Consider the following 18,637-nt stretch of genomic DNA (forward strand, 5'->3'; position numbering starts at 1 on the left):
AAGGCGCAGCAAAGGCAAATTGAAAGAAAGAAAGGGAAAAAAAGGAGAGAGGGAGAGAGAAAGAAAAAAAGGGCGTTGCTTGGATGGACCTTTTGCAGGTCTTCAGCATTGGACCGCGGCCATTGCTTAATAATAATAATAATAAATCTGCCGCTCTAAACAAAAAAAAACTACAACTGGCTCCGTTCCTCCTCCTTGGATAACAGAGGCGGCTGGAAGGGAGGCGATCGAGGTCCGCTCAAAGACTCCGCGAGGTTTCCTCCCTCCCTTCTAGGGCTAGTAGCATCCGAGGAAACTTAGACGGAACCCCGAGCAATTTGGCCATCCTCCCCCCCCCTCCCAGTAGCCGCTTTCCTACACCGTCGGGGGGGAAAAACACCTTCCTTTGTTTTGCTGGGGTTTTATCCCCCCCCCCCTTGTTGAGATCTGCGTGCGCCTTCAAAGCATCCGAGAAAACTTCCCGGTTCTTGGCAACAGCACAGACGCCTCGGTTGGAATGGGGGCCCTGGAGATCCTTGGATTGTGCCTGGTTCTCTCCTTTGGCAACACGGGGGTTAAAGCTAGTCAAGGTAAGGAGAACTCCAACCCTGCCCGACCTCCTCCGATCTAGAGAGCCGGACACTCGTGTTTCTCTTTTATGTAGGCGCGAGCGAGCGCACAACAGAGGCGCGGAACGCTTCCTCTTACTTTGTAAACGTTGGGTTTTTGTCCGGGAGATTAGTTAAACCTGGTGCCGGGCAAAATATATATATACTGCTCAAAAAAAAAATAAAGGGAACACTCAAAGAACATCCTAGATCTGAATGAATGAAATACTCTCACTCTCATTTGCACAACTATCCCATTTGCACAACAGCATGTGAAATGGATTGTCAATCAATGTTACTTCCTAAGTAGGACAGTTTGATTTCACAGAAGTTGGATTGACTTGGAGTTATATTCTGTTTTTTAAGTGTTCCCTTTATTTATTTTTTTAGCAGTGTATATCTTTTAACTGTTGGATGCAAGCCTTTCGATTGAATCTTTTCAAAGACTGTTGTTGCTTTTCAAGAAATCTATTCTTCGGATTGCCTTTAAACATAAGGAGGAAAAATGAATAGTTTTGGGGTGGGGTGGGGGGTTTATGGATTTTTCTTCCCAGCTAGAAACCAGTGTGTTGTTATTTGCAACCTCTGCTCGGATTTCTACTTTTTTACAAGGTTGCCAGTACTTTTAGAAGCAATTACTTTTAAGATTAAGATGAGGCATAAGATTTGAGGGAATTTTTTTTGCCAGGTAAGAGTTCACTTGTAATGTAGTTTTTATTTAAAATCAGACATGCAAATCCAAACAATTTGTTTCTACTTCCTAAAACAGTAACATGTCATATCTTAATGATACAAAGTGGACAATGTATGGGACAAATGTGTTAAGGAAAATCTTTTAGCTTTATAGTTTGTACTGTTTCTTTGATAAAGTGGTGAGCATTTTAAGATTATTTGCTGCTACTTTATCAGTATCTTTTCAAACACTTTATAATCTTTTTTTACAATCAAAATGTGCAAAGGGTATTTTGCAGGCCCACTAAAAAGGGAAACTAGCTTCTTGTAAAGTTTTATGATTTTAGTTTAGAAAGAAATGCTTAGGTTTTGATTCCAATTAGCTTCAGTGTGTACATTGCTTTCATATTCTTATCATAATATTTATTTATTAAAGCTCTTTGGTTTCAAATTCCATTAAAGCTGTGGCCAGATTTATGTAAAAACAGCATAGCAAAATTCCATCCTGTAGAAAGTTGAAGGATACCTTTGGGAGAGGGGAAGGAACATGGGGTGGATTTGGGCAAGAGTCTTGCAGGTAAAAACATCTTTGTTACATTAGTTTTCAGTAGAGGGCAAGAATGACATTTCTGTGAAATTTTGCAGATCCATTGTAGCTGGAACACTGATTTTTTTAAAAAATACTTCACTCTCATTTTAAAAACATTCACAACAGTCTCTTTTAATGAAAAATACCTACTGTTTGTTTCAGTTCATTATGCTTGGAACAGTCATTTATCATACAGGACATGTAAATTAATGTTATTTAGAATACTGATCATATTAACTTTTGGGGGGGGATTTGGGGGAATGATGGGAAGACTGAAGATGTGATAGCTGAAAACCAAAAAGTTTAAACTTGAGTCCTCATTTCCTAGGTGGTGATGGATGTCATGTAAATAGTGAACAAATTGTCCTGAAATCTTGGAAGTTTCACAAACAGGATTAATCTTGAAACATAGATGAATAAAAAAGTAAAATGCATATTTAAAATCCAGCTTCTATCATTATCTGAATAACCAAGCTCCTCTAAAAAACAGTGCAATAAATGTTTAAAAGCTGTAACTAGAAAAGGGGCATTCTATCATATGAAGGTACAATTTTTCCTTACTATATGTATTTAGTATTCTCCATATATGTTGGGATCACATTTCCTCAAAGTTGCAGCAGGCATGTCCAAATGGCTATACTGTATAATTTTGAGAAGTTGAGAAATACCGGTTATGTAAAGATTTGATAGTCATGCAAAATAAGTTGCAGAAAAGACTAACCAAGAATCTTTTAACAAGTGCAGGGGGAAAATCCTTTCCCAAATCTCTGAAGGCAACAATGAACTATTAAAAAAAAAACAATATACTGTACTGAAAAACCATAACTGCCAATTAAACCATGATAATGAAATATGTGTTAAGACATCCCCCAAAATCCCAGCCTTTCATACATACGTCCCAATAATCTGAAGTGATTTTGAGCAGCAGCTATACATAAAACTGAAATCCATCTGATACTGGGGTGGTGCCTTCTCTTTGCTGTATTCTGCTTGTTATAGACAATCTAACAAATAAGTGGTAAGAATACCATATGAAAACAGTACTAAATAAAAATGTAGCTTTTCACTTGGTCTAAGTAATGAGACTACAATGAGTCTTGTTTTTTTTGAAGAGTGAGCAGGTAACCATTGATACTACGTTATAACAACAGGCATGGTATTTTTTCAAATACATCTATAGTATGCAGTATTTAAGGATCAGCAGCTGAAAACTGTGGTGCCAAATCTGGTCTTGCACTGGGTGCTTATTTGTCATGCTGCTTATTCAGAATCAGAGCAGCTTTACAGGAGAAGCAATGTGTACAATCATTTTGTCTAATTTAAAGGGTTGTGGTAGATAAATTGTTTACATCAGAGGTCTTCAAACTTGACAATTTAAGACTTGTGGGCTTCAACTCCCAGAATTCTCCAAATCTTGAAGTTGCCAAGTTTGGGGACCCCAGGTTTACATCCTATTTTTATATTTGCTTTACAGGAAAATTACCAAGTAATTATGCATTTAAATTGCAACAATGCTCAGTCCATCATCCAATAGCCTCAGAACTAAAATAATTATTATTGATGTTTTGAACCTTAATAAATGTTACCTGCATTTATGTGGTTTTCTACCTTTCAATTGTGTCCAATTCCCAGAGACTGCCTGCAGTTTTCTTGGCAAGGTTTTTGAGAATTGGTTTGCCATTGCCTCCTTTTTAGGGTAAAAAAACCCTAATTGGTCACCAGTTGGCTTTGTGCCTAAGGTGGGACTTGATAACCTGATTTCTAGCCTGTTGCTTTAACCACTATATCAAACTGGCTGTCATTCATACCTCCATTATGGTTTATTTATTGGAAGCTTAATCTATAAGACAGCAACAGATTCATCCACCAAGCCTGTTTCAAGAGAAGGCAGGAAGAAAATGAATGATTTGGCTTTAAGGATGTGGCAGACATAATTAATAATACCAATCCATATAAAATCTGGTTTTTATAAATACTCAACAAGAGATGCTAACAAGAGATGCCTAAGGTGGGACTTGATCACCTGATTTCTAGCCTGTTGCTTTAACCACTATATCAAACTGGCTGTCATTCATACCTCCATTATGGTTTATTTATTGGAAGCTTAATCTATAAGACAGCAACAGATTCATCCACCAGGCCTGTTTCAAGAGAAGGCAGGAAGAAAATGAATGATTTGGCTTTAAGGATGTGGCAGACATAATTAATAATACCAATCCATATAAAATCTGGTTTTTATAAATACTCAACAAGAGATGCTAACAAAGTGGTAAACTGCCAGCACATTCTGTTTTCATACAAATAAACTGCTCTGAATGTTGGCTAATTTGGACATTCACAAATAGAGAAAATACGAAAGTTCGACTAAAGTTAAAGACATAGCTCAGTCATAACCTTGAGTTACGTTTTATGTTTTGTTCCATACTTTATATGTGAACTTGGCCACACACTTAAGCTGCAGTTCTCAAATAAAACCTGATGGATTGATTGTATGTATTGCAGTTTTTGCAGAATAAATTGCATGAGAAGTCTGGAACTGACTTCTCTGGAGCCAAAGCCTCATCTGGAAATGAGTGCAACAACACACACACACAGGGAGGGAGGGAGAGGGAGAGAGGAGCTAAGATGTTTTGGCAATCTTAGAAAGGGGAAAATGTATTGTTTTGGGATTTTCTGCCACTGAAGACTTAACAGAGGTTTTGCTGTTGTGGTTCCATCTCCTACAATCTGAAAATAAGTTTTCTTTAATCTCTTGGGCAATATTATTTTTTAAACACACTGCTTGTAAGATTTATTACTACCTATAAGCTTCTAATTTGGTCTCCAGAAATAAACTAATTCAGTTGACATTTCAGGGAAAAATCAAGTGTTGATGCATATTAACTCATCATTTAATACTCAATTAAATGCTTTTGGAAACAACTTAAAAAACTGTCCTACTTACTTGGTTTAGCTCATAAAACCAAGATAGATCCCAAGAGGAAAACAAAGCAGTAGCTAGCCATATTTCAGCCCTAGCCTGTTCTGTGCCCTGGATGTTACTCTATAGTAGTTTTTCTCAACCCCAGCTACATTAAAATGTGTGGACTTCAATTCCCAGTACAGTGGTACCTCTACTTACGAACCTAATTCGTTCCATGACCAGGTTCTTAAATAGAAAGGTTTGTAAGAAGAAGCAATTTTTCCCATAGGAATCAATGTAAAAGCAAATAATGCATGCAATTGTGGAAACAACAGGGTGTGTGTGTGTGGAGGCCCTGTTTCCTCCCAGGAAATTCCTAGAGAGGTCCCATAGAGGCTTCTCCCTGCCTTTTTCAGTTACAATTTCGGAGGCTCCGGTTTGTAAGTGGAAAATGGTTCTTGAGAAGAGGCAAAAAAAATCTTGAAAACCCGGTTCTTATCTAGAAAAGTTTGTAAGTAGCGGTATTCTTAGGTAGAAGTATCACTGTATATGCAATTTAAAGATGCTGAAGTAGAGAAACCCTGTACTACAGCAATAAGGGGACACATTGGGTGGGGGGTTGTTAATTACATAGAATTCTGGAAGAATTATACATATCTATTTATTAGGTAATGTATTTCTATAGTTGTGTTTCACTCCTGGCAACTTTATGCACACACCTTATGCACAAAAATTCTGTGGACATAGTATATTTGAATTTTAGTAAGGCATCTGACAAAGTAGAGCACAACCTACTTCTTGGCAAGTTAGAAAAATGTGGGATGACAATATCACCAACAGATGGATTCGTAACTGGCTAACAAACTGCATTCAATGTATAGTCCTTAATGGAACTATATCTACATGGTGGGAAGTAAGCAGTGGGAAGAACTCATCAAATTTGTAGATGACACCAAGTTGGCAGGAATAGCTCACACCCCAGAAGGTAGGCTAAGTTAATTAGCCTAATTAAGTTCCAGAAGGATATCAACAAACTTAAAAACTGGGTCCTATCTAACAACAACAAAAAATTAAAGGTGAGAAAAGTGAGGTTTTACGCTTAGATAAGATAAACCAAATGTATACAATAACAGTAACTTAGAGTCCTAGTGGACAATTGTTTTAGTTTAGTTTTATTGGATTTACAGTGATCCCCCGTTTATTGCGTCCCCAACCATTGCGAACAGGGTACTTCGCGATTTTTCAACCCGGAAGTCAAAATACCATCTACGCATGCGTGCGTTTTTTCTATGGGCACGCATGCATAGATGGCAACCGGGAGATCAGCTGCTGGGTGGCTTTCCTGGGTCTTCCCCCTCTTGCTGGCGTCAGCGAGGAGTTTCCCCACCGCCCACGCAAACTCCTCGCTGCCGCCCGCCCTTCGCCCGCCCACGCCGTTCATTCTCGCCGCTTTCGAGCTGAGTCCTGAAGCGAATTCGCTCCCGGACTCAGCTCGAAAGCGCCGAGAGACAGCGCCAAGGAACGGCCTGTCCACGCTGTCTCTCGGCGCTTTCGAGCTGAGTCCGGGAGCGAGTTCGCTCCCGGACTCAGCTCGAAAGCGCCGAGAGACAGCGCCAAGGAACGGGCCTGTCCATGCTGTCTCTCGGCGCTTTCGAGCTGAGTCCGGGAGCGAGTTCGCTCCCGGACTCAGCTCGAAAGCGCCGAGAGACAGCGCCAAGGAACGGGCCTGTCCACGCTGTCTCTCGGCGCTTTCGAGCTGAGTCCGGGAGCGAGTTCGCTCCCGGACTCAGCTCGAAAGCGCCGAGAGACAGCGCCAAGGAACGGGCCTGTCCACGCTGTCTCTCGGCGCTTTCGAGCTGAGTCCGGGAGCGAGTTCGCTCCCGGACTCAGCTCGAAAGCGCCGAGAGACAGCGCCAAGGAACGGGCCTGTCCACGCTGTCTCTCGGCGCTTTCGAGCTGAGTCCGGGAGCGAATTCGCTCCCGGACTCAGCTCGAAAGCGCCGAGAGACAGCGCCCCCCCGGACCCCCAACCCGGGTTTGGGGGGCTGCTAGGAAGCCCCCCATGCCGGCGGCAAACAGCCGCGCCGCCCCCAATCTTCGGCTCCTCGCTAGCGCTGTGGGAGTAAAAACACCATCTGCACATGCGCAGATGGTGTTTTTACTTCCGCATCGCTACTTCGCGAAAACCCGCTCGTTGCGGGGGCTCCTGGAACGGAACCCTCGCAACGAGCGGGGGATCACTGTATATGCCACCCCTCTCCAAGGACTCAACCCCAGCTACATTAAAATTAAAATATGAGACAGCAGTGTGTTAGATATCCAAGCTATCAACGTTACATGTACTGAATATAGGGGACGATGCTAATTTAACTAGAATTATTAAAATATTAAATAGTAAAGGGGTAATGAGAATGGAACAGTTATATGAGAAAGATGGAAGAGTTAGTAGAACTAGATTGGAATGGTGGATCGGTAAACAGCAATGGTTGCAGATTAATGCAATATGTATATATTTAAATAAAAGTGAGAATAAAGAAGCCTTCTTACGAGAAGAAAATAGCTTGGAAAAAATAATAAGGGTAAAGATAAATGAAAGTAAAGCACAAGCCAGTAACATATATAGAATGCTATTGCAGAGGGAAGAAGAAGTAGTTAAAAGTTTAACAAGATGTTGGCAGGATGACTTACAAATAGACGAAAGAGAAATGGAAGAAATAATAGTAAATATATATAAGATTAAAAACACGAGAGTTAAAGAGATGAGAAGAAAAATCTTACATAAGTGGTACTATACACCTGTACAACTTGCACACTTCCAGGGGAAAGAGAAGGGTAAATGCTGGCATGGATGCCAGAAAAAAGGAATTTTTATGCATATGATCTGGGAATGTACAGAAATACAGAAATTCTGGAAGGTAGTCCAGAATGAAATTAATAAAATGTTAAACATTAATTGGATAATTACAAAAGAAACAGCAATCTTAATTAAATATAGGGAACTAGGAGAATCTAAAGAAATTAAAACTGTAGCATTGGAAAGTGCTCAAGCGGTGATAGTATTAGGATGGAAAGACTCTACAAAATGGACACTACAGAATTGGTACTGGTACATGGTGGATCACATACATTTTGAAATTATGGAAATAAGATTAAATAATTTTGATGAGAATAAACTAGAGAAGCTGATGGTGCGATGGAACAAGGTAAAAGATTATATGTTAAGTAGAATCTGTGATGTAAATACGAAAAATAAATTACAATCACTCTTTTAGTAAAAATCATTCAAGATAGAGCCAAGGATCAATAGATAGACAAATAACTTAAAATTCTTTGAATCCTTCTATAGGGGTGGTGGGGGTGACGGGGTGTGTGTGTTGTTTGGTGATGGGCACATGCACTGTGCACTGTTATATGTTTGTTTTTTGTAAACCTATAAAATCAATAAAAATTTATTTTTAAAAAAAGAGACAGCAGTGTGTTGCACCCATCAAAAAAGCCAATTAAATTCTAAGTGGCATCAACAGAGGGATGGAATCAAGATCATGTAAAGTATTAGCTGCTGGTTTATAATGCCTTGCTTAGACCACAATCGGAAAATTGCATCCAATTTTGGTCACCACAATATAAAAAATGCATTGGAAAAAGTGCAGAGAAGAACAACAAAAATGATTAGGGAGCTGGAGACTAAAACACATGAAGAACAGATGCAGGAATTGGTTATGTGTAGTCTAGTGAAAAGAAGGACTGGGGGAGTTGACATGATAGCAGTGTTCCAATATCGGAGGGGCCAGTGTAAAGAAGGAGTTCAACATATTGATCACTAGAAGGCAAAACAAAAAGCAGTGGATGGAAATTAATCAAAGAGAGAAACAACCTAGAACTAAGGGAAAATTTTCTGACAGCAAGAACAATTAACCAGTGGAAAGGCTTGCCTTCATAAATTATCTGTAATTTCTCACTGGAGGCTTTCAAGAAAATATTGGACAACTATTTGTCTGAAATAGTGTAGAGCAGTGATGGCAAACCTATGGCATGTGTGCCACAAGTGGTACACGGAGCCATATCGGAGGGTACGCAAGACATTGCCCTATTTCAGCACCAGCAAGCATGCGCACCCTGGCCACCTGATTTTCAGCCTTGGGGAAGGCTGTTTTGCCCTCTGGATGCTTCGGGGAAGCTTCCCTAAAGCCCCGGTGTGCAAAAAAAGCACCCAACAGGCAACCCAGATGTTTGGAAAACGCACTTCCGGTTTGCCGGTTGTGCTGTTTTTTGCACTCTAGAGGATTCAGGGAAGCTTCCTGAAGCCTCAAAGTGCAAAAAACAGCACAATGGACAAACTGGGACAGCACAGGTGGTGCGCATATGTGAGAGGCAGGGAAAGGGTGTGGGCACATACATACATGCTAGCACACCCACACAATCCCTTTTGGCAGATGAACCCCAAAATGTTTGCCATCACTTGTGTATTATTATTATTATTATTATTATTATTATTATTATTATTATTATTATACTTGTATGCCACCCCTCTCTGGGGACCCAGGGTGGCTCACAAAATACAATGCAAAAACAATACATATACAAATCTAATAGTTAAAAACTATAAGCTAAAATCCCATTAACTTAAAAAACAGTCAAATTACTCAATCACACCCACACATAACATTTAATGGCGAGGAGATTGAGGGCAGTATGAATCTCTGGATGGAGCTGATTCCAGAGGGCTGGGGTTGCCACAGAGAAGACTCTTCTCCTAGGCCCCACCAGACGACATTGTCTGGTTGACGGGACCTGGAGAAGGCCAACTCTGGGACCTGATTGGCTGCTGGGATTTGTGCGGCAGAAAGCAGTCCCATAAGTAATCTGGTCTGATGTCATGTAGTGCTTTATAGGTCATTACCAATACTTTGAATTGTGTCGGGAAACCAATCGGCAGCCAGTGCAGGCCATTGTAGGGTCTTCGGGTTATGCAGGGTTCTGGACTAAAATATCTCCAAGTTTCTTTCCAATTCTGTTATTCTATTCTGTTCTGTTCATTCTTCCAGTATTAATTTTTTTTAACTTCACAGACCAGCATACAGTTCTGGTGGACCCCCAGCAATGTCAGTCTTGCTTAATTTTTTGAGATTAGCTAAAGATAACAAGGTGCTTGAACTAGATACTGTCTAACTACTGTGCTACCTTGTTCATAATGTTCCTGCTTTAGCCTAGGTCTTGTTTTGTATTTGTAAGAATACACGGTGATAAGGTTGAAAACAGTTTGGTTCGCTAGTGTTCCTTTGTTGTTTACAGAAGCTCTCTTCTAGATTGCCCTGGTAAAATATATTGTTATCTTTATATATTTTGCTAACTTTAGTATGATTTGGTTATTTGAGTCACTTTAGCACGCTGATGAATTAAATGGTGTGCCTTGTAATTCATCGTTTATGGCTTCTGAATCAAAAGCTGTGCCTTATTTGGTAAACTATTAAGCAAAACAAGACTTAATAAAAAGGTGGTCTGCATGATACACTAAATTATCTGCAGTCATTAAGAGGAATTTCCATTTTATTTCCATTCCACTCTACATGCCTTTTTATGGTCTTTTTAAGAGCAAACATATCCAACATGGATCAGCTTCAATTTCCAGTTAATACATATTGGAATTCAGTCTCAAATATTTAATAATGCATTGGGACAAAATTCCATTTCCACTGGGTTTATACTTTAAACTAACATTCAGGAACAACCTCAGCTGATACTTCTTATTCTGGTCTTGTTCATATTGATTGACAGTCTCCAGAATTTGTTGCTAACCAGTTTCATATTCTGGGGCTTAACCTTAAGGGCAAGCCAGGCTAGAGAAGACTGATTCATTTTTTTACATGGCAGTTAACAGATAAATCTTCCTAATGCAGAGCTTTGTGCCAGATATAGTGGCACAAATGAGAGCCTAGCCATAATTAGCATTAAATACAGGTAGAATGAATACCTTAAGGCAGTGTTTCCCAACCTTGGCAACTTGAAGATATCTGAACATCAACTCCCAGAATTCCCCAGCCAGCATTCGCTGGCTGGGGAATTCTGGGAGTTGAAGTCCAGATATCTTCAAGTTGCCAAGGTTGGGAAACACGGCCTTAAGCAAATGATAACTCATGGTTAAAATAATTAATTTGGCTGTTCAATTTAATGCATTGTGTGTGTCAATGAAGTTAGAAAAACTCAACATCTACAAGCTGCATCTTCCCAGAGGCAAAGGTGTACAAAATGGTTATACAATCAATGTAGAAAGTTGATGGGTTTGGCAGATAATGCATTGGATTCTTTTAAAGTCTGAACCCACCTGCAGGGCCTTAAAATGGGGTGGTGATGATGGTATGGGGTGTGTACTCTTGAAGAATAATTCAGTTGATGTAAATACATAATGGTCTTATTCTTTTTCTTCACCTCTTATGAAAACTTCTCCCTCATTCCCAGTTGCCCTCAGCACCATATAAGGTGATGCTCTTCTGTAGTCCTAAAATATTAAATATATAACTGAACCACCTCAATATAAACTCTTCAAAAAGAACTGACTGAAGACACTTAACATGCCAGTACCTAAGTTTGATGAAGGTGGTGAGGTTGGGTATTAAAATGGAAATCTTTTTATAAAAAGAATCCGAAATTTAAATATTTAGAGACCTTGGATCATCCTGTCCTGAGAGGCATCACTGTCTCCTGAGTAACAAGTTATATTGTTTTCCAAAAGGCACTTTAGAGGAAATATGCATAAATAAAATTTCCAGAGTAACCTTTGATTTTAAAGCTGTAAATTCCTTGATGCTTATGAATATGATTGATACAGTATAAGCTTCATATACTGTTGTGTGGCCTTTGGCATAGCAGAAAATCTAAATCAACTGGTGTATCTCTGTGTTTTATTCAATGGATATCAATACTTCAGGGATGAGAACTACTGAGAGCAATACCTGAAACAAGGATTTCCATCTTATAAGGAAAAAGAAAGCCAGCCTATTTTTTAGATGAGGATATTGCTGGTCCAATTCAAGTATTGGTTATTATCTTTAAAGCCCTTTTAGGGCAGTGGCCTCCAACCTTTTGGGCACCAAAAACCAGTTCTGTGGTGAGAGGTTTTTCCGTGGACCAGAAGGGGCATGGGTTTGTGTGCTGCCGGCATCCTACAGGTGGGCTTCTACTTGTTTATGCAACCCAGTTTCTGGCATTCCACAGCCTGTTGCTGGTCTACGGACCAGGTATTGGGGATCCTTCTATAGCACAAGTCTGTGCTAAGGAACCCCTTCAGTCAAGGAATTTCAGTAGTCAGGATCCAGGAGAAGGGCCTTTTCTTCTGTGGCTCCCAGAGAAGGACTGCAAAAATCTTTACTACCACACTGTAGGTGTGGCTTATTTTGTGGGTATGGCTTCCCAGCCATGTGACCACGTGGGAGTGGCTTGACGATCATGTGACCAGAGGGTAGCTTAAAGGTCATGTGACTGGCTTAAAGGTGGCCTACCTGATGTCACTCATGTCAAGGGTTTGGGTTAGGGTTAGGGTGCCTGGCCTCTCCGCACCTCAGAGATATACTATTGCCCTATTTACTATTAATGAACATCCAAAAGGTACTATTTAATTCTATGTATATATGCTATTACACATAGGCACACAAAAATATATATTATCTACTATATAAACTGTATATATGCACACACAGCTCTTCTAAAAAAACTCATTTACTGTGATAGGAAAAACATATCCAAAAACCAGAAGGGGAAAAAGGGGGGGGGGGGGAGAATCAAAAAATTTCTACCGGTTCTGTGTACCTGACCGTACCCGTAGGAGCCCATCACTGCTGTGAGGTGACATCTACCCTCACCTTCCACCTTCCAAAACAGCCTCAAAAACGTGTCTCTTCTGATTGGCCTGGATTCTCCGATGTGAAAATTCCATGCTGGAGGTAGTTAGCTATGTAGGAAGAAGATCCCACCCTCACTCTGTTGTATTCTGGTTTCTAACATACCTAGTCTCTCTTAATTTTTAAGGTTTTGTACTTTTCCTTTTATGATGTTATAAGCTGCCCAGAGTAGCTTGTCAGTGAGATGGATGGCATGTAAATTTAATTAATAAATACATATAAATGCATGTAAATAAATAAAAGAAATACGAATTTAAAAATTCTGGACCTCCTGGACTTCAAGATTTTAATAATGATAATGATATTTTTTTGGGTTGGCTTCAGGGTTGGAAATTCCTGTAGTTATCATCTTTCCTCCATAGCCACTTCCAATCAATGTTGGTAGGAGAGGTTAAGCTGTGGCTCCTGCAATGTGGAGTGCTTTAGGACTCGACTCTTTCACTCTCCTTTTTAACATTTTCCTGAAACTGCTGGGGAAGATCATTTCGCAGTACGGGATCTGGTATCATCAGCATGCCAATGATACCCAATGATATATCTCCAACCCCCATCAGACAAGTGATGCTTCAGCCAAGGCTCTGATGACTGCTAGGTTTTGGATGGGAAGGAACTGGCTTCAACTCAACCCTGGAAAGATGGAATGGTTATACCCCCAGGCCCAGATTATTCTTCATTTTTGGCTCTGAATGGGATGGAAATTCTAGACTGATTTGGTGCACAGTTTGGGGGTCCTTCTAGACCAGGGATGGCTCACCTTTTCTGGACCGAGTGCCCAAAGTGGACACACCGTGGGCAGGTTCCTCTTACCTTCCTACCAGTGTGCTGTGTTTGTTTGTTTGTTTGTTTGTTTGTTTGTTTGTTTGTTTGTTTGTTCGTTCGTTCGTTCGTTCATTTATTTATTAGATTTGTATGCCGCCCCTCTCCGTAGACTCGGGGCAGCTCACAACATACAATAAAACAATTCACAACAAATCTAATAAATTAAAAAAATTTAAAAAACCCATTATTAAATCAGACATACACACAGACATACCATACATAAATTGTATAGGCCCGGAGGAGAGGGGAATGCCTCAATTCCCCCATGCCTGATGGCAGAGGTGAGTTTTAAGGAGTTTACGGAAGGCAAGGAGGGTGGGGGCAGTTCTAATCTCCGGGGGGAGCTGGTTCCAGAGAGTCGGGGCCGCCACAGAGAAGGCTCTTCCCCTGGGACCCGCCAGACAACATTGTTTAGTCGACGGGATCCGGAGAAGGCCAACTCTGTGGGACCTAATCGGTCGCTGGGATTCGTGCGGCAGAAGGTGGTCCCGGAGATATTCTGGTCCGATGCCATGAAGGGCATCTGGTCCAAAGCCATTACGACGTTTCATGCGCATCCCCTAGCACAATTTTGCTTCCGTGTATGCACAGAGGGATGCTTTTCCTTCTGTGTATGCTCAGCCAAAAAATAGCCCAAAATTAGGGGGGGGGGAGATGGTGGCATGCATGGACCAGCAAAGACAGCACCGGAGCTGTCGCACCCAAATTGTGCAATCAGCAGGCCACTACTGGAACAGCGCACCAGAACTGTGCATGTGCCTCCTGTGCCTGTATGCATGCACGCACCTCCCACATGTGCTCTGCCTCCCTGCCCATGCGCAGCAGAAACCAGATGACCATCTGGCTGGCGGGAGTTGTGCATGCATGCGCAGCAGAGCTGATCTGGGGCAATGGCTCACATGCCCACAGAGAGGGTTCTGCGTGCCACTTGTGGCACATGTGCCATAGGTTTGCAATCACGGTCCTAGACTCATGGTTCCTGTTGAAGGAGTATCTGGCAACAGTAGCTAGGAGGACCTTTGCACAGATTCATCTGATGTGCCACTGGTGCATTTTGTGGAAATGCACAAGTCTTGCTCACGGTCACTCATTCCTTAGAAACATAGAAACATAGAAGACTGATGGCAGAAAAAGTCCTCATGGTCCATCTAGTCTGCCCTTATACTATTTCCTGTATTTTATCTTAGGATGGATCTATGTTTATCCCAGGCATGTTTAAATTCAGTTACTGTGGATTTACCAACCACGTCTGCTGGAAGTTTGTTCCAAGGATCTACTACTCTTTCAGTAAAATAATATTTTCTCATGTTGCTTTTGATCTTTCCCCCAACTAACTTCAGATTGTGTCCCCTTGTTCTTGTGTTCACTTTCCTATTAAAAACACTTCCCTCCTGAACCTTATTTAACCCTTTGACATATTTAAATGTTTCGATCATGTCCCCCCTTTTCCTTCTGTCCTCCAGACTACACAGATTGAGTTCATTAAGTCTTTCCTGATACGTTTTATGCTTAAGACCTTCCACCATTCTTGTAGCCCGTCTTTGGACCCGTTCAATTTTGTCAATATCTTTTTGTAGGTGAGGTCTCCAGAACTGAACACAGTATTCCAAATGTGGTCTCACCAGCGCTCTATATAGCGGGATCACAATCTCCCTCTTCCTGCTTGTTATACCTCTAGCTATGCAGCCAAGCATCCTACTTGCTTTTCCTACCGCCCGATCACCTCTCCTATGGATTACTGCAATATGCTGTAGATGGAGCTGCCCTTGAAGACCACTTGGAAGCTATAACTGGTCCAGAATGGAGTGGCATACAACTTTATAGATGCCCCTAGATTTAATTACCTGAAACTTCTATTGCATGAGCTGCACTGGCTTCCAGTTTCGTTCAGGATGCAATTCAAAGTGCTGATTGTTACCTTTAAAGTCCTACATGGGACAGAGCCAGGTTATTTGGGGAACAGCTTTTTAAAAAGAATTTCTACCCATTCTGCCAGGTTATGGGCCATGCTCTTAGTCCTCTCTCTTGCCACCTAGGAATTAGTAAATGTTATAGCTTCAAAAAGGCCTTCAAGGGCAACCCCATCTACAGCATATTGCAGTAATCCCATATGAGAGATGACCAAGGCATGAATGACTGTGAGCAAGACGTGCATTTCCAAGAAATGCAAAAGTGGCACACCAGATGAATCTGTGCAAAGACCCTTTTAGCTACAGTTGCCAGATACTCCTTCAGCAGGAACCTTGGGTGGCTCACTCTATGAAATCCCCTCCCCTTGAAATGCAGTAGGCCTCAACTTTCCTAGCCTTCCAAAAAACACTGAAGGTTTGGGGTTTTCCCCAGGTGTTGTGATAGGATGAGGTGATTGCGTATCACAAGTTTAATTTGGTGCAGGGGTGGACTGCTGGGAGTTTCCAGGTTTTTCGGAGAACCTCTGGCTAAGATTCTGTGCAGTTTGGAAACCCCCCAAATCCCACTCCTGGCTGGCCCTGTCCATCCTATCCTTCCCTTTTTAGGAGTCCCCATGTGACCTATTTTGGATCAGATAAGTGCAGGGTGCATGCGGAGGCTCAGTAGGGCAAAAAACGGGCCTACTGGAAGTTCGGGAAGGGTGAAAATGGGCCTATTTCTGGCCTCCAGAGGACCCCCAGAGCCTGGGGAGGCTGTTTTCAACTCCCCAGAGGCTTGAGGAAAGCCTCCGGAGCCTGGTAACGCTCCCTCTCCCCGCAGGACAACGACCATGCCCACGCCCACCATGGCCACACCCCACCCAGCAACTGGCCAGAGAACCCCCTTGGTAAAATTTTTGAAGTCCACCCCTAACTTGGTGCAAGGTTTTTGTTTTTTTAATATTTATGATTTTCATAGATTTCATATTGTTTTAGTGTTTTATTCTGATATTGTTTTAATTTTTGATTGGCAGTCGCCCAGAGTTTGGTATAAGGCAGGCAGCTATATAAAAATTGTAAATAAATTAAAGAACACCCTCCCCCCTCCCAACCCCCCCCCCCCATCTCTTGCCTAACCCACTAGGTATTATAAAATCTTGGCCTCATTGGGTGTGTAGTCCTTGCTGCCAATCACCAGAGCTTTGCTCACTCTGATCATGGAAAAACTGTCAGTAGAATAACTTACAACCAAGCATGGGTCTTTCTAAAGATTGCGGTAATGTAAATAAACTTATAGTAGAAATTTAAATTGCGGTAAGGGATTTAATATCGCGTATTTCCAAAGCTCAGGGTGTGTTCTGATTAAAATAGATCACAGAAGACAAAGAACACAACACAGTTGTGATGTCAGGAAAGTTTATCAAATGCCCTGTTGGCTCTCCACAGTGTTTTAGGCATGTATACTTCACAGGATCTTAACATTAAACCATGCAAGTAGACTTAATGGAAGAATTTCATTTCATGATTATTCATAGGAATGTAAATTTCAGTAGAATAATGCCCCGAGTCCTTTCAAAAGGAAAAAAAGAAACCTAAACATTGTGTTATTTTTATACACTTCAAAGATATGCCAGACATGTAAGCTTCCTTCTGATTTATGTATACAAAGCCAGCTATCTCTGAGTAATCACACCCTAGACCAGATTTTCCTTATTGTACATAATTTGCCTAACAAGGAACAAGGCATGTCCCAACAAAATGTACTTTGACTCAAGCATTTTTTTTAAAAATTATTTAGCAGGGTATATGAATATTGCATGTAAAAAGGATACTCTGGGTTCTGGATCTCAAATTCATTCTGTGAAATGGAACAGTGATTATAGGTCATCCTCGGCACAAGTGAGCCCAAAATTTATGTTGCTAAGCAAGGTACTTGTTGTTAAATAGGGTGAGGCAGACAGAAGTGGCTTCAAAACCACAGCTCTTTATTTGGCAACTACAGTGTTCCCTCGATTTCCGTGGGGGATGCGTTCCGAGACCGCCCGCGAAAGTCGAATTTCCGCAAAGTAGAGATGCGGAAGTAAATACAACCATTTTTGGCTATGGACAGTATCACAAGCCTTCCCTTACAACTTTAAACCCCTAAACTGCAATTTCCCATTCCCTTAACAATCATTTACTCATCATTATTACTGGTACTCACTGTTGAATAAGACACTTAGTGATCCTGATATTTATAAACATAATTATTTATTAACAATAATAATTATTTTTTGTTATTTATTTGCAAAAATTATTAGTTTGGCGATGACGTATGATGTCATTGGGGAGGAAAAATCGTGGTATAGATAAAAACCCGCGAAGTATTTTTTTAATTAATATTTTTTGAAAAACCGTGGTATAGGCTATTCGCAAGTTCGAACCCGCGAAAATCGAGGGAACACTGTACAGTGATCCCCCGCTCGTTGCGAGGGTTCCGTTCCAGGACCCCCTGCAATGAGCGGGTTTTCGCGAAGTAGCGCTGCGGAAGTAAAAACACCATCTGCGCATGTGCAGATGGTGTTTTAAACTTCCGCAGCGCTAGCGAGGAGCCGAAGATTGGGGGGCGGCGCGGCTCTTTTAAAACATCGCCGCCGACATGGGGGGGCTCGCTAGCACCCCCCCGAACCCCCAACCCGGGTTTGGGGGGGTGCTAGCAAGCCCCCTATGTCGGCGCCGATGTTTTAAAAGAGCTGCGCCGCCCCCAATCTTCGGCTCCTCAGCGGCGAGCGAGCGAGCGAAGCCAAGCCGGCAGCAATGTCGCCGCCGCTGCAGCCAACGCGCGCTACGATCTTCCGGGCCAGCCAGGCTCAGTCACGGAAGGCAGCCGCTTGGCCCGGGATGCTGGGCCGAGAGGAGCCGGGCTTGATCCGCTGAGCCTGGCTGGCCCGGAAGATCGTAGCGCGCGTTGGCTGCAGCGGCGGCGACATTGCTGCCGGCTTGGCTTCGCTCGCTCGCCGCGCCGCCCCCCAATCTTCGGCTCCTCAGCGGCCAGCGAGCGAAGCCAAGCCGGCAGCAATGTCGCCGCCGCTGCAGCCAACGCGCGCTACGATCTTCCGGGCCAGCCAGGCTCAGCGGATCAAGCCCGGCTCCTCTCGGCCCAGCATCCCGGGCCAAGCGGCTGCCTTCCGTGACTGAGCCTGGCTGGCCCGGAAGATCGTAGCCGCGCGTTGGCTGCAGCGGCTGGCGACATTGCTGCCGGCTTGGCTTCGCTCACCGCTGCAGCCAACGCGCGCTACGATCTT

At 42.2% G+C, this 18,637-nt stretch overlaps 1 protein-coding gene across 2 annotated transcripts in view; it reads left to right on the plus strand.

Annotated features, from left to right (window-relative positions):
- Positions 1–423: 423 nt before the first annotated feature.
- SCUBE3 (signal peptide, CUB domain and EGF like domain containing 3) overlaps positions 424–18,637 on the plus strand; it is a 136,683-nt gene continuing 118,469 nt past the window's right edge. For both annotated transcript variants that reach the window (XM_070745311.1, XM_070745312.1), the window contains exon 1: positions 424–569. In XM_070745311.1, coding sequence (XP_070601412.1) covers positions 497–569 — 73 coding nt within the window. In that variant the 5' untranslated portion in view covers positions 424–496. The remainder of the gene's footprint in view (positions 570–18,637) is intronic.

This window comes from Erythrolamprus reginae, chromosome 3 (assembly GCF_031021105.1).
Source record: "Erythrolamprus reginae isolate rEryReg1 chromosome 3, rEryReg1.hap1, whole genome shotgun sequence".
In the NCBI taxonomy this organism is placed as follows: Eukaryota; Metazoa; Chordata; class Lepidosauria; order Squamata; family Dipsadidae; genus Erythrolamprus; species Erythrolamprus reginae.